This window comes from Mesocricetus auratus, unplaced genomic scaffold (genome assembly GCF_017639785.1).
Source record: "Mesocricetus auratus isolate SY011 unplaced genomic scaffold, BCM_Maur_2.0 Super-Scaffold_6723, whole genome shotgun sequence".
NCBI classification, from domain to species: Eukaryota; Metazoa; Chordata; class Mammalia; order Rodentia; family Cricetidae; genus Mesocricetus; species Mesocricetus auratus.
This window is the reverse complement of record NW_024429183.1, coordinates 6,848,044-6,869,557: the sequence shown is the minus strand read 5'-3', so window position 1 is coordinate 6,869,557 and position 21,514 is coordinate 6,848,044. Positions and strand designations below refer to the sequence as shown.

Here is a 21,514-nt window from a genome sequence, read left to right as displayed (position 1 = left end):
ACAATTCAAACGTGCCTGCATCATGGTCCCTGGAATCTGAGTATGTTTCCAAGGCAAAGGGATCCTGCAGTTGAGCGAAAGGCTCTGTGATACCCAGACAGGTCCAAGGTGATAGGAAATGTGATGACTGAAGATGTTGGCTATGAAACAGATTCAACTCCCTTTACTGATGTGAGTGTAGAGGAAATGCAAATGGCCTCTAAAAACTGGAAAAAGCAGGGTCCCTGGAGCATCAAGTAAGAACCAACCCTGGCCCTCGGGAGACAGAGGCAGGAGGGTCTACAGAGTTCTTGCCTATCATGTACAAGGCCTTCAGTTCCATCTTCAACGCCACAAACCCGGCCCAGTGTAACCCCAGCGCTAGGGAGGTGGAGGTGAGAGAATCGGGAATTCAGGGACCCCTTGACTATATGGGGAGTTGGAGGCCAGTCTGGGCTACATGAGGCTGTCTCAAAAATAAAATGTGTGCTTTGTCCTTTTTTATTTTCAGTGCTGCAGATCAAACCCAAGGCTTTTAACATGCTAGGCAAATGGTCTACAATATAAAGCTAACTCATAATAATAATAATAAAACAACAACCAAAAAAATAAAACTAAAAGCACCCCTTTTTCTTCTATCCAGCTATTGCCTTAGCTAGGTAGGGTCCATGGAACCCATCCAGTTCACCTGTTCCCTCCGCTGATTGATGCGACTCCGTTACGCGCTCTCCGCGACCGGCTGGGGGCGCTACAGCGGCCACCCGGCCGGATGCTAATGAGCCCGGCGGCCCCGCCCCCTGCCGGAAGTGGCTGCGGCGGGGGCGGGCACTGAGAGAGGGGCCTGGCGGCCGTGCGGGAGCCATGGCGGCCACGGAGGCGGCGGCGGCTGGGTCCGCGGCCCCGGCCCCGGGTGTTCCGGCCCTGCCGGCGAGCCCGCGGGGAGCCGCCGCCGCCTCGGGGTCGTGGGGGCCGTCGGAGCCGCGGCTTCAAGGCAGCCGACCGCGACCGGCCAGGGCTCGGGCCGCGGTCCCGGTGCCACCCGCCCGGGAGCTGATCCAGCCGTCTGTGAGCGAGCTGTCCCGAGCTGTACGCACCAATATTCTGTGCACTGTGCGCGGCTGCGGCAAGATACTGCCTAACAGTCCTGCGCTCAACATGCACCTAGTCAAGAGCCACCGACTGCAGGTGAGCGGGCCGCGGCGGGGGGCGAGGGGTGTGCGGAGTGCCCGGCCACCTGCGCCTGGCCGTGCACGGAGGGAACGCGAGAGCACGGGGCGCGCACACGCACCGGGCCAGCCGCTTCTCGGTGGCGTGCCCACAAAACCCCAGCCAGCTGCCTATTATCCGAGTCCCTTGGATGAGCGACAGGTGATGCCACCAAGGCACCCGGGTGCAACCCCTCGGGCTTTCCACCCCTCACACGAAACCGCCCTTGGGTCCTACCCGGTCATTCAAAAGCAGCTGCAGGTTGGGCTCTAGGCACTTGAGCTACAAGTTTCACTGTAAGATCACAGAAGATCAACTCTCCACAGGAATGAGAGGGGAGGGGAGGCTTCTCTGTGGATCGTTAGGAGGAGGTCCATCGGTAGATAACATGACAGTTGTCTGAGCAAGACCTCCCCGTGTTACGTAAAAGGAGACAGTGACTTTCAAACCAGTGGTATATTCTGGAACCTTGGTAAAAATCAGATGTTGGGACCCCACATCAGACCGGTAAAAGACACGGATGGCACCGCAGCATTTACAAAAGGAAGCTTCCTTCCACCATCAGGTATCTATGCCAGCCATGTGTTGTAACTGGAAGGCATCAGTCTCTAAAAGCAGATTTGAGGGTCGAATCAGAGGATTGCAGACTCTGTCTGACCTTCAGGTAAATCCACTTCAGGCACTTCCCATGAGCACTGATGAGCAGCAACTCTTGAGTTTTAGTCTGTGTATACTTGAGGGGTGACCCGCCTTTACTTAGCAGCTGCACTCGGGGGACAGTGATCTCATAGAAAGGTCCATATGGAAATGTCAGCGGGCGCATGCTGAGGAAGTTCTGTGCAACAGTTTGGGCACAAAAGTATAGCTCACCATGGGCTCCTATCTGCAGTTTCCTCTTTCATCCTAAATGTTAGTGAAACCCTCCCTTTTCTCACAGGCTGTTTAGGTGAAAAGTGAGTGTGTAAGAATTCTACAACCATAACCTGCCTTCAGTATTGTCTCCGTGCCGATAGCTTCGTTCATGTCTTGTACAGTCCTGGCTATTCTCAGACTCACTGTGTAGCTGAAGATGACCTTGAACTTTTAATCCTCCTGCCTCCACCTCTCATGCTGAGATTGCCGGCGTGCACCGTCATACCCAGTTTTATTCAATTTGGGGAACAAACCCAGAACTTCATGAATGCTAGGCAAGCGCTCTCCTGAGCAACATCCCCAGCCTCAGGTGGTATGCTTCTGACTCTAGCCAGCATTTCTTAGCAAGTCACTCGTTCTTTTCTCTGGAGCACTGTACCCCTCAAAACTGTGTGATGCCTTCAAAGCCCAAAGATGCCACTGACCATGGAAAACTAGTTTCATGATGTACAGTAGACACTTTCTGATTATGTTTTTTTAAGAGCCCAAAGCTCAGGAATACACAAGTGGCCAGACATAACATGTGATAATAGGAATTTGTCTGAGCCAATACATTTGGTTTCATATGGTTCGGGTCTGAGCCAATACAGGTTCAGGTCTGAGGCAGGGTTTTCTACGTAGCCCTGGCTGGGCTGAACTCACTAGGTAGACCAGGGTAACCTTAAACTTGCTGGGGATGATCCTGCCTCTGCTTCCCAAGTGCTGGGACTACAGCATGCACCACCATGCCCTACTCTAGCAGATATGGAGGTCAACAGTCAGATCTTCACTCGGATTTGAGCATGTCAGAGTCCTGGTGTCCTGTCTGGCCTAGACCCTGTGTGAAATCATGCTTTCCAGAATCGTCATTTATTTTTCAGATTTCTTATATCTGGAGATAGCAGTAAATGGGCTGGTCCCTTCCAGAACCCAGATATTGAGCAACAGAAAGATGGCCCGCATAGCAGTATATAAACTCCTTCAGAACTGTGGCTGCTAGTTCCTTATCAGACAGCTCACTTCCCTGTAACCTCTACCTTGGTCACCTCAGGGCCTACAGCCCCTCGGCATATGTTGTCTGATGTAAAGGGGGTCCATTTTTTTTTCTAATGAAGGGGCCTGTGTGATGTAACCATACCTATGTGGTAAGGCCTCAGGTAATAACTATGTGTCCTCTTAGGCTGACCACTACCCATATTCTCTTCAGTTCAATTCTTGACATGTTATTCTCAAAGTATTATTAGGGAAGAGAAAGGTGTGGCATTGAGACAAATGTGGTATTGTTCCCCAAAGGCCCTATGTGTTTTGGGGAGAGAATGATTGATCATTTAGGTGAGTGTATCCCCTTCCTGCTCTAACAATACTCTGAGACTGCCTGATTGGCTGACTTTTTTTAATTAGATTTTTTTAAACATTATGTGTGACTGTGTGTTGATATATGCACAAGTATGGGTGCCCTTGGAGTCCAGAGAGGACATTGACTCCCCTGGAGCTGGAGTTACAGCTGGTTATGAGCCACCTTAGCTGATGTGAGTGCTAGGAACTGAATTTGGGTCCCCAGCAAGAACAGTACACAGTCTCGGCCGCTCTTTGCCATTTCCCCAGCCCCATGCTGGCTGACTTCAACTCAGTGGAAATTTTCATTGTCTTGGCTACAGCTACTTGTGTGATTCTAATTTCTTTCCTTGTTATTCTGTTTTCCCAGCCACGATAATCTTCTATTCCTTCCCCCATTAGTTGTATGGTTATTTTATTTTTATCTACCCCCAACTGAATACCTAACTTCTGAAGGAAGGTGAATAAAATGGAGGAACTGTAAGCCACCTTTGGTTTTATGTAGGTTCTCAAAATAAATGTCTGTATTTCACGCCCTGAAAGAAATCTGGACATGTCATCAGCCAGCTGTGCCTGCAGTGGGCTCAGCAGAGAAAGGGAGCAATGATGCTTTGGAGTGAGAGCTAAAATGATCCGGAGGAAGAGTGGGAGGAAGCAGGCTCTGCCTGGCTGCTGGAGATGTATTCCTTGGAAAGCAGGGAAGGGGCAGGTGGGACTTACAGAGCAGCATTCATGTCTGAAAGCCTAGCTTAGTGGGTTCTGCATTCTGTTCCATCCAGGGGTGTATTTTCAGTGATTTCCTACGAAGTTATTTTAGAGAGGAAAGAAAGGCTGTGGTGGGTTGCTCTGTAAACCATAGTGTACGAAGATTACTGACTCTCAGTTTAGAATAGATAAGAAGCAGACTGGGCTCCTTGGTGTTTTCTGTAAGAGTGGTAAGGTGCTAGGCACTTTCTACCACATCTTTTTTAAAATTTTATGGGCATTGGTGTTTTTGCCTGCATGTATGTCTGTATGAGTGTGTCGGATCCCCTGGAACTGAAGTTATAGTTGTGAGCTGTCATGTGGGTGCTGGGGATTGAACCTGGGTCATCTGGAAGAACAGCCAGTGCTTTCAACTGCTGAGTCCATCTGCTTTCGTCTTTATGGTCTTCTCCTTTCTTCTCCTCTTCAGCCATGTCCCTCCTTGCCCTCCTTTTTCTGCTCTTTGTTTTTATTTGTGTGTGTGTGTGTGTATGTGTGTGGTAAAGTTGTGGGTGCTTAGAGAGGCCAGAACCTAGCACAGGGTCCTCTGGAGCTGGAGGGGGACCCAGGTCATTGTAGCTGCCAGTTGCCACGTGGGTGCTGGAAAGAGAGCTCTGCAAAAGCAGGTGCTCGTAACCACTGAGCTGTCTCTCCAGCCCTCCTCTTCATTTGTGTAGTTTCCAGTCTTGGTTTGGGGGTTTGTTCTGTGGTGCTGAAGATGGAACCTGGGGCTTCACTCCTGCTGGCAAGTGCTTTCACTGAGCTACACCCTTGGCTCCCACCATCTTGTTTGGGACTGCCCTTTTCCTTTGTAAACTCTTAGGATATTAAAATATTTAATTATCTTTTATTTAATATTAACATTAGATGAAATATTCCCAAATTTCCATCTGAGAAAGGAGTGCTTGGTTGGGAGCAGAGCATCCTGAGGACAAAGTAGAACAAGGGAGCCAGCAGCAGTGGGGAGGAGAGTAAAAGCAGAATGGTAGAGTGTGGACTTTGTTTTCAGCTATACACACAGACTGGCAAGTGGCTGTGACTGCATAGAGGACTGCATGTAATTGCTTTCCTACTGTGATTCCTGTTGTAGTCTGCCATTGTATCTCCTCTCCCTAGCCGACCTTTGAACTCACTGTCTCAGAATGCAAGTGCAAAGAAACCCCCACGTTCTATGGATATATGTGTGGGAACGTGTATGACGGTGGTTCCTGTGGCTCGGGGTTTTTAGCATCCACTTGCACAAGTTTTGAGGCCTCATCTCTACAGAAAGTGCAGTTCCGGCTTGGGCAAGCCAAATGAACAACCAGTCTAATACACAAGCTCATTTGTATTGAACACTTACTGGGTTCACAATACTCCCGGAGCCACCAGAGAACATAAATGAAGAGGCTGGGAAATTAAAATTACAGGCTGAGCAACTGAAATGCCCCCAAATCCAGAACTCTTGGAGCACCAACATGAAGCTCAAAACCTTCAGATTGGGAGCATTTGGAGGTTTTCAGCTAGGGACACTCAGCCAGGAAAGTCTATGCAAATATTTGAATCACAGAGTCAGCTCTGGTCCCAAGCACTTGGTAAAGAGTAGTTCAGTCTGAGTTCCATCAGGTGTGACACAAGAAAGGGTAGGGACTCTGGGTACCCCAGGCTGGTAGAGTCTGGACATGGGTGGTGTTGGGAAGCTGTTGAAAGTGATCTGAACAAGGTATTGCCTGGTTGAAGGTAAGTTTGTTAAAATATTAATGTGAGCTGGGCAGTGGTGGCACACGCCTTTAATCCTAGTCTTCAAACGGCAAAGGCAGGTGGATCTCTTAGTTCGAGGCTAGGCTGGTATACAGAGTAAATTCTAGGACAGCTAAGACTGTTACACAGAGAAACCCTGACTCAGAAAAAAAATTAATCTGGGGGCAAAGTATTTTAATGTTTTTCAATTAATTAAAAATATTGGGGCTGGAGAAATGGCTCAGTGGTAAAGAGCACTGGCTGTTCTTCCAGAGGTTGAGTTCAATTCCCAGAAACCATAAGGTGGCTCACAACCATCTGTAATGAAATCTGGTGCCCTCTTCTGGCCTATAGGCATACATGCAGACAGAACATTGTATATATAATAAATAAATGAATTTAAAAAAAATATTAATTAAAGAAATAGCTCAATGGTTCAGAGTGAGTGCTGCTCTTACAGTGAACCAGGTTCAGTTCCCAGCACCCACATGGATGCCACAACCACATGTAACACTAGTTCCAGGTGATCTGATACCCTTTTCTGCCCTCCACAGGCCCCATGTTGTAGTATGCAGAAACTCATGCATGCATATACAATACTTCAGAATAAAACCTTAATACAAAAAATATATATCTAGTAAAATATTCCGGAAGCCATATTTTTGGCAATTTAACAGCTTAGGATCTGACGATGGCAACAGCATTGAGTAAGAACTTGGTGGAAGGAACTCCATCGTGGACATGTGAGCTTGGGAGTTGGTAAGCATCTTTCATCACTCACAAAGATCTGCCTGCCTTGGGCCCCTGAGCGCTGAGATTAAAGGCATGTACCCCCATACCCCACTCAACGTTTTCTATTAAAAAACAACAACAACAAAAACCTGGGCACTGCCAGAAGACCCAAGCACCCACCATGAGCCATTATGAAGAACAGGTATGTGATGAGAGATAGGAAAGATGGAGTACAGGATGGAGGTGAAGAAATGGGAAAACTGGCCCCACCCCTTGATGGGGGAAGCAGCAGAGACCTGGGCTCACCAACTCAGCTACCACCCAGGCCCAGATCCAGGGCCCTGAGTAGGTTCACCCCAGTTTCTACCCCATCTGTGAGCCGAGGAGCATGTGAAGGTGCCGGTCCTACAGAGGAACCACAGCCACAGGACCTCCATGACTCTGGGTAACCGCAGAATATCCGAGCGGAGTCTCGGTGAGGGGCCAGTGTCAATGGTGCAGCAGAGGCGAGAGGTCCTGAACCAGACCAAAGACTCATCGCGGTGAAAGCTGTTTGGGCAAAAGTGTGTCCTGTGTCACACACTGCAGCACCCAGTGCCACTATGACAAAGGAGTAAGATGGAGAGACAGGAAAGACAGAGGGGCGGAGTGATACAAGTCAGCCACAGCTGTGACTGGTATGAGAGAAGCCTGCGATTAGTAGAGGAGCAGGTTGTTGCCCAGAGGGGTTGGCGAGATTTTTTCTTAATCTCAATTTTTATTTTTTTATTTACTTTTGGGGGGAGGTTACAAGTGTGGAGTGTGGAATGGCTGAGAAATGAGTGGGATTGGGGTACATGATGTGAAATTCCCAAAGAATCATTTAAAAAATTATGTTTAAAACAACAACACACACAAAATGAAACTGATAAACTGATGGGGCTGGAGAGATGGCTCAGCAGCTAAGAGCACTCGCTGTTCTTCCAGAGGACTCAGGTTCAAGTCCCAGCACCTGCATGGCAGTTCACAACTGTCTGTAATTCCAGTTCCAGAGGATTGTACATCCTCACATAGACATACATGCAGGCAAAACACCAATGCACATAAAAGTTATTTTTAAAATGAAATTTCATTTTTAAAACGCTGGTAAATGAAATGAGGTGGTGATGAGGAACAGTGTCAGTTGTCATTACATGGCAGGTGCCAGTGTTTAGCAGAAGCTGAGTTCACAGGGAACTAAAACACCTGTTTAGTTTATTGATGGTGAATCTTTTGGCAAAAAGCAAAAAGAAAAGGGTTGGGGAGGTGGCTCAGTTAGACCCACAAAACAGTAACAATACAATAACAACAACAACAAAAAAAACAAAGATCACTGGTTAAGAGTGCTTTCTGCTCTTCCAGAGAACCTGAGTTTCTTACTCTCTCCCACACCAGTTCATTCAGTCACCTCTAACTCCAGCTCCAGGGACTCTGATGCCCTCCTCTGGCCTCAGTAGGCACTGCACACAAGTACAGACACACACATATACGCATAAATGAAAATATCCTTTGAAAAAGATGAGGGCAAAAATGAGCAAAGTAAAAGCTGTGAAATCCTTAGAGTAGTAGGTGGCTCAGGCCATGCATGAAGAAAGAACAGAAAACGCGACTAGAGTGGCAACTTAGAGGAATCAGGAGGAGTTGGGGTTACATGCTTTGGTTATAGTGACAGATAAATACTTTCACTAGAAACTGAAGAGAAGGAGACTTTTGGAGAGATACCACTTAAATATCCAAATGAGTATGAGTCTAGTCCACTGTTTCTCTATCGGTGAGGCTCAACCCTGCATATCAGATTTTTTTTTTTTTTTTTTTTTTTTTTGGCCTTTCGAGTCAGGCTTTCTCTGTGATGTTTTGGAACCTGTTCTGGAACCCGCTCTGTAGACCAGTCTGGTCTCGAACTCACAGAGATCTGCCTGCCTCTGCCTCCCGAGTGCTGGGATTAAAGGTGTGTGCCACCAACTCCCAGCATTTTTTTTAGATTTATTTATTTATTTATTGTGAGTACAACGTCCTGCTTCCATGTCTGTTTGCAAGCCAGAAGAGGACACCAGATCTTATTACAGATGGTTGTGAGCCACCATGTGGTTTCTGGGAATTGAACTCAGGACCTCTGGAATAGCAGTCAGTGCTGTTAACCTCTGAGATATCTCTCCAGCCCCTGCATATCAGATATTTACATCATGATTCACAGCAGTAGCAAAATTAGTTGTGAAGTAGCAGTGAAATAATTTTTTGGTTGGAGTCACCACAACGTGAGGAACTGTATTAAAGGGTCACAACATTAGGAAGGTTGAAAACCACTGCTTTAGACAGTGCCGTGGCATGCTCGTGATGGAGTAGGCCAACACTGAAAACTTGGATGAACTCAGGCAAGTGATAGAGTTGGAACAAAAGCTTCTTTCCCTCTCAGTGAGTAGGCAGGCAGCAAGGCCACATGTTCCTCTTGAGAACCAGGGAAATATCTGTGATGTGCTGGAGCACATGAAGGAGCCTGTCCTGCAGACCCAAAGCTGCAGCAGCTCTACAGCACAGGGCAACAACAGGATAGCCACGAGGGCCCAGCATCCAAAGTACAATAGAGACCAGAGGCCTAGAACCAGACCAAAGAATGACTCTTCACAATGAACAGTTGCACATAAAGACACATGGATAAAAGGGTTTACTGCATGACTCACTGTGTCACGCTACAGCTTCCATGACAGTATATCCCAGGGCCATGTGCCTCTTAGCAGGTGCCAGAGGAATGGAATATAGAAATTCAGCATAGTTGGCACCTCCTGTACCTGCCACCCATTTCTTCCCCTGGTGACCCATAGTCAGGCAAGCTACCACCCATCCCCTTCTCTAGAACCAGCTGGGAGTGATCAGACAAGAATTGTGTCTGAAGCCACCAAGAATCTCAGGCCAAAAGTGGGTAGCCTCACAGAGGACCTGAATTTGGTCCCCTATAAAACACATGTAAAAATGCCTGGTGTGGTAAGGTGGCATATGCTTGTAATTCCAGGGCTAGCAAGTTCCAGCCAATGAGAGACCCTGTCTCAGAGGGACTGGTCACCATGCCTGTGGGTATTACCCAAGACTTTCTCCAGCCTCCACACTAGGGCATACACATGCATTTAACAGTTTTAAACTCCCAGTTGACATCATGTGTAGCCTGGTGCGGTAGTGAGTGTAACTATAGGCTGTCTACTCCAGAGACTGAAGAATGAAGCTTAGTTGAGCCTCGGAGCCATCCTGAGCAACATATCAAAAACCATGCCTCGAAAAATAAAATACATTATATTTATTAATTATTATTATTAGTGAGGAGATTGCTCACATATGGATATCAGAGGAAATGGTTCACTCCCTCTATCATTGGTTCCAGGGGTTGTGCTCAGGTCATCAGGGTTATGTAGCAAGTCTCTTTACCCAAGGAGCCATCTCACTGGCCCAGAATTAAATTAATTAATTAAATAAATAAATATATATATATATATACACAATTCATTCCAAAAGTTGGTGACAAACTTCTAACACTGAGATAGACAAGTTCAAGGCCAGCCTGAACTACTTAGTGAGAACTTGTAAAGGGAAGTTCGGGAGGAGGAGCTGGAGATGGTAGAATATTGGGTTAGGAAAAAATGAGTTGCAAAATCTTATCAGGATTGGGGAGGTGGCTCAGTGGTTAAAAATACTGCCTGCTTTTCCAAAGGACCATCGTTCAATTCCCAGCACCTACATGGCAGCTTATAACCATTTGTAACTCCAGTCCCAAAGGATCTGGTGCCCTCTTCTGGCCTCAGTGGGTACCGGGCACAAAAAACACCTATATACATAAAATAAAACATTGGGGGGTGTTCTTCATTTAGGCCTGGCGGTGGCTCAGTTTATAAAGTGCATGTGATGCAAGCATGAGGACCCAAGTTTGGAGGCCACACCTTCATTAATGCTGGAAAGGTAGACAGGAAGATCCCTGGAGCCTAGTGGAGTGGATGAGCTCCAGGTTCAGTGAGCCAGGGTTCTCTAGAGTAGCACAGCATACAGAATGAGCCCCTCCCCTCCTGTCTTCTCTTCCTACTCCTCTTTCTCTCTTCTTTCTTTCTTCTCATTGGAATGACTTACAGGCTGCAGTCCAGCTAACTCAACAACAGCTGGCTGTGAATGTAGTCCATAGGGCTGTGCTCAGTCCATAGGGCTGGATGTCTCAGGTGGTCTTCAGTATATGCTGGAGTCCTGAAGAACTAGATGAAGGAATGGATGTGCTACTAAGGCCAAGCAGGCAAAGAGCAAAAGCTTCCTTCTTCTATGACCTTATATAGACTTCCAGCAGAAGTTTTGCCCCAGATTAAAGGCGTATGTCTTCTCACCTCAAAGATCTGTACTAGAAGTGGATTCACCCACTTCAAACCAAGCAAAAGATCTCACAGGTGTGCCCGCCATTTCTGGATTATACTTCATTCCAGATATAGTCAAGTTGACAACTAAAAATAGCCATCATAATGAGGGGCCATATCTCCAAACAACAGGATGGAGGGCCAGTGAGACAGCCTACCAGGTCAAGGTGCTGGCTGCCAAGCCTAATGATCTAAGGGTAATCCCCTGAACACACATGACAGAACAATATACTCTCACAAGTTGTTCTCTGACCTCTACATGTGTGCCATGGCATATGCAGGTACATATTAAGTAAATAAGCAACCTGTAAAAGTAAAACTAAAATAAAGAATGATCTAGGAAGATGCCTGACATTGACCTCTGACCTCTATACACTTGCACAGCATGCATGAGCACCTCCATGCGTAAGAACTCAGGCATACAGACTGAAAAATAGAAAATCACAGTCCCCCAATGAGGCCCAGGTCCTCTTCACAAGAGGTTTTCTCAGGGGCTCAAACTAAGAATATGGGTGAGGATGAGAAATAAGATCAAAGGCACGTCTGGGAGCTGGGGAGTAGTTCTAGCTGGGGAGTAGTTCTACTTGCAGATAAACTAACTGGGAGGGCAGGTGGATGCCTATTTCCTTAATTTCTACCACTAGCCTGTTGTGATGGGTTTTGTTAAGACAATTGCTGAGCCAGGTGTGGTGGTACACCCCTTAATTCCAGCACTCCAGAGGCAGAGACAGGCAGATTTCTGATGCATTTATCTAATTATTCTTTATCAGTAAAAAATCAGGAGTAAGATATCAGGGTAAGAACCTGAATAATCAGAGAAGTGGCAGTGAAACCACCAGTGACCTACCTATGTCTTCTATTCCTCGATCCAAAAAGATTGAGATCCTCTCTAAGCCCTGCCTTACTATTTCCTGTCTCCTATCTGTCCTCAGTCTTCCAAATTCTATGGTTAATTTTAGTCAGCTAGTGGCTAGCTCCACCCTCTGATTCAAAGCAAGCTTTATTGTCATAATGCTATCAAAATATCACACAACAGATATCTAATTTTGAGGCCAGCCTGGTCTACATAGTGAGTTTCAGGCTAGACAAAACCACATAGAAAAACCATGTCTTGAATGAATGAATGGATGGATGAATGAACGAACGAACAAACGATAATTGCTGGATTTTACTTTTGCAGGATGGCATAGTAAATCCAACAATAAGAAAAGATTTGAAAACTGTCCCGAAATTCTATTGTTGTCCAATCAAAGGATGTCCTCGAGGCCCTGACAGACCATTTTCTCAATTTTCTTTGGTTAAACAGGTATGTCGCTTACTATACCTTTTTCAAGGTGGACATGTTATTTTTCTGTTGCTGCAGTAAAACAGCATGGCCAGCCTGGAGAGACAGCCCAGTGGTTAAGAGCATTGCTTGTTTTTCCAGGTTCAGTTTCCAGCAGCCACATGACAATTTACAAGTGTCTATAGCTGCAGTTCCAGAAAATCCAGCACTCTCTTCTGGCCTCTGTAGGAACTGCACATTTGTGGTACTTAAACTTATATGCACATAAAGTACCCATACACATAAAATCTTTTTTTAAAAACAAATAGGACTGGAGAGATGTCTCAGTGGTTAAGAGCACTGACTGATCTTCCACAGGTCCTGAGTTCAATTCCCAGCAACCACATGATGGCTCACAACCACCTGCCATAAGATCTGGTGCCCTCTTCTGGTCTGAAAGGACACATGCAGGCAGAACCCTGTATATACACAATAAATAAATAAAACCAACCTGATGAGTGGCCATCGTGGCAGGGAAGGGGGGCAAGTAGACAGGCATGGTGGCCAGAGCAAAAGCTGAGTGTTCACATCTTACACTGCAAGCAGGATGCAGAGGGAGCAAACCAGAGAGGGTGTGCCTTTGAAATCCAGAGCCTGTCCCCAGTGCCATACCTCCTCCAACAAGACCACACCTTCTAACCCTACCTACGCAAACAGTGTCACCAGTCAACTGGGGACTACGTTTTCAAATATCTGAGTGAGGCTGTGGGGCCATCCTTATTCAAGCCAGCACAAGGCCATACAGATGATGTAAACTCAGTTTGTGCTCTACCTGCTGAGCAGACATAACCAGGCTGTCTTGTGAGGAGGAAAGGATCTGGCTGCTGGGGAAAGAGAGGTTCCAGACTGAAGAGATTGGTCCTGAGGGCTGGAGAGAATGTCCAATGGCTAAAAGCACATTCGACTCTTGGAGAGGACCTAAATTCTGTTTCCAGCACCCACGTCAAGTGGCTTAAAGCCATGTGTAACTCCATGGAAATCTGATTTCTGGACCCACAGACACTTCTCATGTTCATATGCATGCACACATACATAAAAATAAAATTTGAGAAGCAAAAGTGAAATGATTCCTGAAGTTCTGCTGGAAGGTCTCAAGTAGGACATTGCAGAGACTGTGTGTCTTAGTCAGGGTTACTATTAATGTAATGAAACACCAACCAAAAGAGCAAGTTGGGAAGGAAACGCTTTATTTGGCTTACACTTCCACCTCATAGTCCATCACTGAAGGAAACCAGATCAGAATCTCAAAATAGCGCAGGAACCTGGAGGCAGGAGCTAATGCAGAGACCATGGAGGGATGCTTCTGATTGGCTTGCTCATCATGATCTACTCAGCCTGGTCCTGGGTTCTGTAAGATCCAGGACCACCAGCCCAGGGATGGCACCACCCACCATGGGCTGGCCCTTCCCCTATCAATCTCTAATTAAGAAAATGCCCTAAAACCAGAGCTTATAGAGGCTCCATCCTTTCAGATAATGCTAGCTTGTGTCAAGTTGGCATAAACCTAGTCAGCACACTGTATATATATCCTTGGCCCACGGCACTTAATGTGTGTAGTTAAGAGTCTGAATACACGGTTGGTTCCAAGGCAGCCTGCCCACTCTGCATATGGAGAGACATACGTTAAACTGGATTTTGTCTGCTTGGAAATGCTATACCTGGTGATAGCTGGGAAGTTGAGTGTGTGGGTGGATCTTAATGTGATGCTGTCTCCTGTCTTCATCCCAACTGTGTTTTTTGCAGCACTTTATGAAAATGCATGCAGAAAAGAAGCACAAATGCAGTAAATGCAGTAATTCCTACGGCACTGAGTGGGACCTGAAACGGCATGAGGAGGATTGCGGCAAGACCTTCCAGTGTACCTGTGGCTGTCCATACGCCAGCAGAACCGCACTGCAGTCTCACATCTACCGAACTGGCCATGAGATCCCTGCAGAACACAGGTAAAGCACAAAGAGATGGTATTGATAGCTGTGAGGGGATGAAAAGGGGACTTCCTGGGGAGCAAGCCACATAGGGAAACCAAGGGAACGGGAAACAGAACTTGTGGCTTTAAAAGGGTGGTTTGTTTTTTGAATAGCAGCAGTAATAACAAAAGAACGTGCCTTGGTCCAGGATCTCTCTTTAATTTCGTCTTTAAGGCTGGGCCTATGTCCTCCTCCTGCAACCTCTGGGTGCTGAGCTTGCAGATATGTACACCAGTGCCCAACACTGAGCCTGAGGTGCTGACCCACTTGCTTTGTACATATTGTTATTTTTACTTATATGTACATATATGTCAGTGTACACGTATGCAGGTTCCTAAAGAGGCTAGAAGAGGGCATTGGACCCCCTGGAGCTGGAGTTATAAGTGGTTGTGACCTGCCCAATACCCGTGCTGAAAACCAAATTCGGGTCCTCTGGAAAAGCAGCAAGTCTCCTTAACTGCTGAGCTAACTCTCTGGCACACAGTTCCTGAGGATCCCTTCCTATTCCTATTTGAAAATCTCAACTTTCAGCATCTTCTTTCTAGAGGAATGGATTGCTGAACGCTAAAAGTTGTATGAAACTCAGGGTTTCTTTTGTCTGCTTACTTACGTTTTATGGTACTGAGGATTGAATTCAGGGCCCCGTGAATGCTGGGCAAGTGCTCAGCTCTGAGTCACAGCCCATCCTCTTTTTACTCCTTTTTTGACACTGACCCTGAACGGACCTAAGACTGGTCTTAAACTTCTGCCTCCCATGTAGCTTTAAACTTTTTTTTTTTTTTTTTTGGTTTTTGGTTTTTCAAGACAGGGTTTCTCTGTATTGTTTTGGAAGCTGTCCTGGAACTCGCTCTGTAGACCAGGCTGGCCTCGAACTCACAGAGATCCACCTGCTTCTGCCTCTGCCTCCTGCGTGCTGGGATTAAAGATGTGTGCCACCAATGTCTGGCTCTTTAAAGTTCATTTTTAAAAATCAAATTTATATTTGGTGCAATGACTTTCTGCTATAGGTATGGTACTTTTAAGTTTCTTGGCCTGATTTTAAAGATCTAAGGGGCCAGCAGTGGATAAAGGCTCTTGCCTTCAAGCCTGATGACCTGAGTTGATCCTCAGGTCCCACATGGTAGGAGAGAACCAATTCCTGAGAGTTGTTCTGACCTCTACACAATACGTAACACATGTGTTCACACACAATAAATAAACGTAATAAAAAAGTAGAAGAATCTTTAAACTCCAAGTTGAGGATGGAGTGCATTGCATGTAACATGCCTGCAATCCTTTAGGAGGCAGAAGAGGTCCTAAAAGTTAAGGCCAGCCTGGAGAGAGGGCATGGAAATATTTCTGAATGCAAGCCAAACTCTCAGAGATGCCAGAAGGGATGTGTCGCCACTGTCTGGATCCCACCTCTCCTGTGAGAAATGGCATTAATGAGGAATGAAGATATAATGGCATAGCCAACGAAAGCTACATTTTTTTAAAAGATTTATTTATTCTGTATGCAGTGTTCTGTCTGTACATATGCCTGCAGGCCAGAAGAGGGCACCAGGTCTCATGATACGTGGTTGTGAGTCGCCATGTGGTTGCTGGGAACTGAACTCAGGACCTCTAGAAGAGCAGCCAGTGCTCTTAACCTCTGAGCCATCTCTCCAGCCTGAAAGCTACATTTTAGGGGCTAAAGAGATGGCTCAGTGGTTAGGAAAGCTTTCCATTCTTATAGAATACCTGATTCTGGTTCCCAGGACACGTCAGGCAGCTCACAATCACACATAACTCCAGCTCCAACTCCAAAGGAACCCTACACCCATTTCCAACCTCTGTGCCCATCTACACATACTAACACAGAGATACACGAATGTACGTAAAAAAAATTTAATAAATCTTGTTTTTTCATTTTAAAATTGATTTTATTTTTGTTTTGTCACTGTTTTCAGAGACCCACCTGGTAGAAAAAGAAAAATGGAAAGCTACCTGCAAAGCCAGAAGTTGTCCAGCACAACCATTGAACCATTGAGCGACCAGCCAGCCCCTCGCCAAGACATTCATGAACTGGAAGCGTCAGAAGTAAAGCTAGCTGCATCATTTGAAGACTCTTGCAGTACTCATGCCAAAAAGCAGAGCATCACAGCACCTCCCAGGTGCCCCCAGAAGTTGCTTTTACCGAAGCCTAAGGTGGCTCTGGTTAAACTTCCAGTCATGCAGTTTTCCCCTGTGCCTGTCTTTGTGCCTACAGCTGACCCCTCGGCCCAGCCTGTGGTGTTAGGTGTGGATCGAGGTTCTGCAGCAGGTACTGTGCACTTAGTCCCCTTGTCAGTAGGAACCCTGGTCCTCAGCCTGGATTCCCAGGCCTGCTCTCTGAAGGAGAGCCTACCTCTATCGAAGATTATCAGTCCTATTGTTGAGCCAGTCAGTACAGGTGTTCAGGTGAACTTGGGGAAAAGTCCTTGTGGTCCTTTACAAGAACTCGGAAATTCATGTCAGAAGAATAGCATCTCCTCAATAAACGTGCAGACGGATCTGTCCTACACGTCCCCCAACTTGATACCTTCTGCTCAGTGGCTCGGCCCCGATTCCTCTGTGTCATCGTGTTCTCAGACTGACCTGTCGTTTGATTCTCAAGTGTCCCTTCCCGTTAGTGTCCACACCCAGACATTGGTGCCCAGCTCAAAGGTCACTTCATCCATAGCTGCTCAGACTGATGCATTTATAGATGCCTGTTTCCAGCCAGGTGGGATCTCCAGAGAAACCCAAACCAGCAGGATACGAGACCCCACAGATGACCCTGTGCAGGTGGGCCACACTGGCCTGTGTGGGGACATTTTTGTCCATTCATCGTATAGTGTTCCCACGGACAACATCATGAGTAGTAGTTTAGTTTCAGAGACAGTAACTCATGGTTTGTTACCTCAGAATGACCCTAAGCTATTAAGCCAAGTCATTGAAAAGCCTGCACCCTTGTTACACTTCGGTGCCCAGAACAGCATGCTTCCCTCACAGAACATGACAGATAATCAGACCCAAACCATAGATCTACTGAGTGACTTAGAAAACATTCTATCAAGCAATCTGCCTGGTCAAGCGCTGGACAACCGGAGTCTTCTGTCGGATGCAAATCCTGGGCATGAGGGCCCGCTCCCATCAGGCTCAGGCCAGAATTCTGGGATTGATTTTGATATTGAAGAATTCCTCTCAGCCTCAAATATCCAGACTCAGACTGAAGAGAGTGAACTCAGCGGCATGAGCACTGAGCCCACCTTGGAGTCCCTGGACATTGAGACCCAGACTGACTTCTTCCTCACAGACCCCTCCACACAGCCCTATGGGTTCAGAGGAAGTTCAAGCTTCTTAGGCCTGGAGATGTTTGACACCCAGACACAGACAGACTTAAACTTCTTCTTAGACAGTGGTCCTCACCTGCCTCTGGGCAGCATCCTGAAGCACTCCAGCTTCTCCATGAGCACTGACTCTTCTGACACAGAGACCCAAACTGAAGGCACCTCCCCATCTCGACACACACCGGCTCTGGAGAGCAAGGTCCAGCTGAACAGCACAGAAACACAGACCATGAGCTCTGGCTTTGAGCCCCTGGGGAACTTGTTCTTCACCACCAACGAGACTCAGACAGCAATGGGGGACTTCCTTCTAGCTGATTTGGCTTGGAACACAATGGAGTCCCAGTTCAGCTCTGTGGAAACCCAGACGTGCTCGGAGCTGCACGCTGTCTCCAGTTTCTGAAGCTGTAGCCAGGCTCCCCTCTCCTTGCAGGTTTAGAAAATGGGAACAAGGACAGCCACACCGACTGGGGATGTAGTTGGTGGGGCAGCTGTTTAGATTCTCTGCAGTTCTTAACATTTTGTACGTGTGAACACAAGATTGGTGTACAAATGTGAGCGTATTATAAAGTGTAAGGTGTTGATCTAAAAAGCTTCAGTGTTGTCTACGTTTGCTCCTGTATAGCTTTTCTTTCCATCTTAAAAAAAAAAAGCCTTTCACACTGTAAAACTTAAACCATTTAACTGAAGCCAAGCCTACCAGCTAGTAGGGTGCAAGCTTTGCAACTGCTTTAACCTGAGTATAGCGCACTTAAATGGCACCTCCACGTAAACATCACCTCCAACGTTGGACAGTGCTCGTGTGGCCACCGACTGCTGTGCTGCCAGTCCCTGGCCTTGTCATGTCCCTCTGACTTGGAAACACTAAAGGAAGCCACTGTGTCTTTAGCTTTTATGACAGTTTTTACATAGTCACTGCTGTCCCTGCTTGTCCCTTGCTATTGTTGATCAAGAAGATCTCTGTGACCAGATTTGTGGGATTGCCACACGCCAACAGCCAGCCAGCCGTGAGTACACAGTGACTAGAGGATAGTCAGCTTCTTTCGGGCCCAGAGCCCCAGAGCTCCTAACGATCTATAATTGGGGTTCCTGTGACTCCCCATTCTTGGGCTCAGTTAATTTACTAGAGAGGCTTACAGAACTCAGGGATACAGTCAATTGCAAAGGATAGAGTGGATGAGAAAGGGGCATAGGACCTCCATGCCCTCTCTAGGCACAAAACTCACCAAGAATCTGCATATGTAGCCTTGCAGAAACCCTCCAAACCCAGTCTTCTGGGGTTAATGGCTACTTTGTTGTGTGGGTGGAGTTGCTTAAGTCATTGCCATTAGTGATGAACTTAACCTTGAGTGCCACCCTCCTCGCTGAGTTGGGAGAGAGGGATGATGCTGAAAATATCCCCACCTTCCAATCACTAATAATGCCTGGGTCTCTCCTGTGACTTGTCCCCATCCTAATGCTACCTGGAGGCTACCAGCTGTCAGTGGCCTCATAGCAAGCAAAAACAAAACATTTCTTCTAAATATTTAAGGGTTGGGGGGGTGTTGTGTGGACATACAACACTTGATATCATTACACCCACAAACTCCCCATTCCACAGTAGACCCTGGGGGCTACCCAGCTGCTCCCTGTAATGTACTCGAGTTAAAAAGGAAAAAGGGGGGTGAGGAACAGACATTCCTGCCAAGCCCCCTTTCAGTACTTTGCACTTCTAATCTGATAGGAGGAGCATGACCTACAAAGTCTTTCCTTCCATCCACCCCCAGCTTTTTCTTGAAGGAAGCACTTTGGTCTGGCAAGCATATTTGTGTACTTTGAGACTAGCAATTGTAGACTAGACCCATTTAAAGTATGCTAGTCTAGATTCTGTTATGATACATTCTTAAGGAGAAAAAGCTGTAGACCATTGACTTCAATAATCGGGAGTGACTTCTGCATTTTGAGAGAACATGACCAAATAAGCCTTGGGGACTCTGTGTCAAGTAGATCATGGATTCATAGTTGTTTCCCAACTCTCAGACAAACCAGAATGAGCACAGCCTGGGGAACCATCCAGTCTACCCTGGGAAGCCCTGTTCTGTGGTATATGCTTGTGCTGCCAAAAGTGAACCCTTAAAGCCTAAAGGACTGATGATTCATTAGGTAAATTGGTACTGCTATTGTTGTATCCCATTCACCCCATGCAAAGGACTCGGTAATGGGCTAATAACACATCCAGTAGATGAGTTCACCCCAGTAGCTAAACAGTGGTTTTGGTCACAGTTGCCTGTGAATGTGAGTTTCAGAACAGACATAAAGCCTTAACTTAAATTTTCTGTTGCTATGTTTTGGAATCGTCACTGCCTTAATGTTCAAGCATCTATTTAAGTCCTCCAACTGAAGGAGAAATGCATGTCTGCTCGTGGCTTTTTGTAAATATAAGTGCAGCGATCTATGGCTTCAAGTTTTTCTTTCTGTGGCAATGTCTCTTAATAGTGACAGAAAAAAATGGAGCATGTAATTGTCCTTTGTGTGCAAGAACTGTCCCAGCAAACAAACCCTTAGTCCTGGATTCCTAAGGGTATTTGTCAACACAAAGTTAGTGATTAAAGAGAAACTACAAGTCTACCTTCGGTGTGAATTTTGTACATACTCATGATGTAACTTTGTTGCCCTTTTTCAGAAGATGATAATGGAATGCTTATGATCGCTTGCTTTCATGAAAAGATAATGATAGTTTTACCTAAAAAGATACCCCCAAGGGATGGAGAGGTGGCTCAGTGGTTCAGACAACTTGCCACCCTTCCAAAGGACCCAAGTTTAATTCCCAGAACACATATCACAACAAGATGTAACTCTTGCTTCCAGGGATTTGATGACATTCTTCTGAATTTGGAGGTCAGCCCAACACATGTGCATACACACATTCATAAATAAAAGTATAAACCAGCATAGTGGGGCACACCTTTAATCAGGAGGCAAAGGCAGGCAGATCTCTGAGTTTGAGACTAGCCTGGTCTACAGAGAGAGTACCACAACAGCTGCATAGTGAGACCCTGTCGCAAAAATAAGTACATTTTTAAAAAGATACTCAATTACTAGTTTGTATTTTGATAGAGATATGATGTACTTTGGGAACTTTTTTAGGAAAATGTATTATTAACAATTCACTACAGTTCATGCACTTAGCACATGTGATCCTTGTGTGATGGACTACCTTTTCTTCCTGAACAGCTTAATAAAACAAGAGAGGCAGCAAGTCAATAGCTCTTTGCTTTGTCACTAATTTTCAGGAAAGACAAACCAGTGTTTCTATTCCCTTCTGATAAAGGAAAAATTTCCGTTTTTGTAACTTATTTGGAAGATACTGAGTCAAGTTCAAAGTTATGTTTTTCATTTGGAGAAAATGACCAGTAGTGGTCTAGCTGTGAAATCACTCTTGAAATTAATGGGGTTATGTTTTCATTTAATTTTTTTATGAACTTGATTACAGTGTTTATGATAATTCCAGGCAAACTTGCTTATCCCAAACTAGTAATATGGTAGTTGGGAAGATAGCTTAGCAAATAAAGCGCTTGCATTACACACATGAGGATCCAAGTGGACAGAGTAGACATGCCAAGTATGTAATCCCAGAAAGGAAAAGGGGCTGCCCAGAGCAAACTGGCTACAGCCTTATCAGCTTCAGCATGCTCTGAGCTCAATTGAGAGACCCTGCCTCCATGAATAAGGTGGAGAGAAATCAGGAAGACTCAGTATCAGCTTCCACATACACCCACACATGTGAACATACATGGAGACTATACAGACATGTGAAAATAAGCCTGCTAAATTCTCCAGATATTTGCTATCAGGTACTTTTTGTTTTGTTCTTGGTTTTTTTTTTGTGTTTTTTTTTTTTTGAGCCAGGGTAGT

The 21,514-nt window shown here is 46.0% G+C and overlaps 1 protein-coding gene across 1 annotated transcript; it reads left to right on the top strand.

Moving 5' to 3' along the window:
- The first annotated feature begins 806 nt into the window (after positions 1-806).
- Positions 807-20,227, top strand: Atmin (ATM interactor). Its single transcript, XM_013115688.3, has 4 exons — positions 807-1,164; positions 12,184-12,309; positions 14,071-14,270; positions 16,223-20,227. The coding sequence occupies exons 1-4, from the start codon at positions 841-843 to the stop codon at positions 18,021-18,023; spliced, it is 2,451 nt and encodes an 816-aa protein (XP_012971142.2). The 5' UTR covers positions 807-840; the 3' UTR covers positions 18,024-20,227.
- The last annotated feature ends 1,287 nt before the right edge of the window (positions 20,228-21,514 follow it).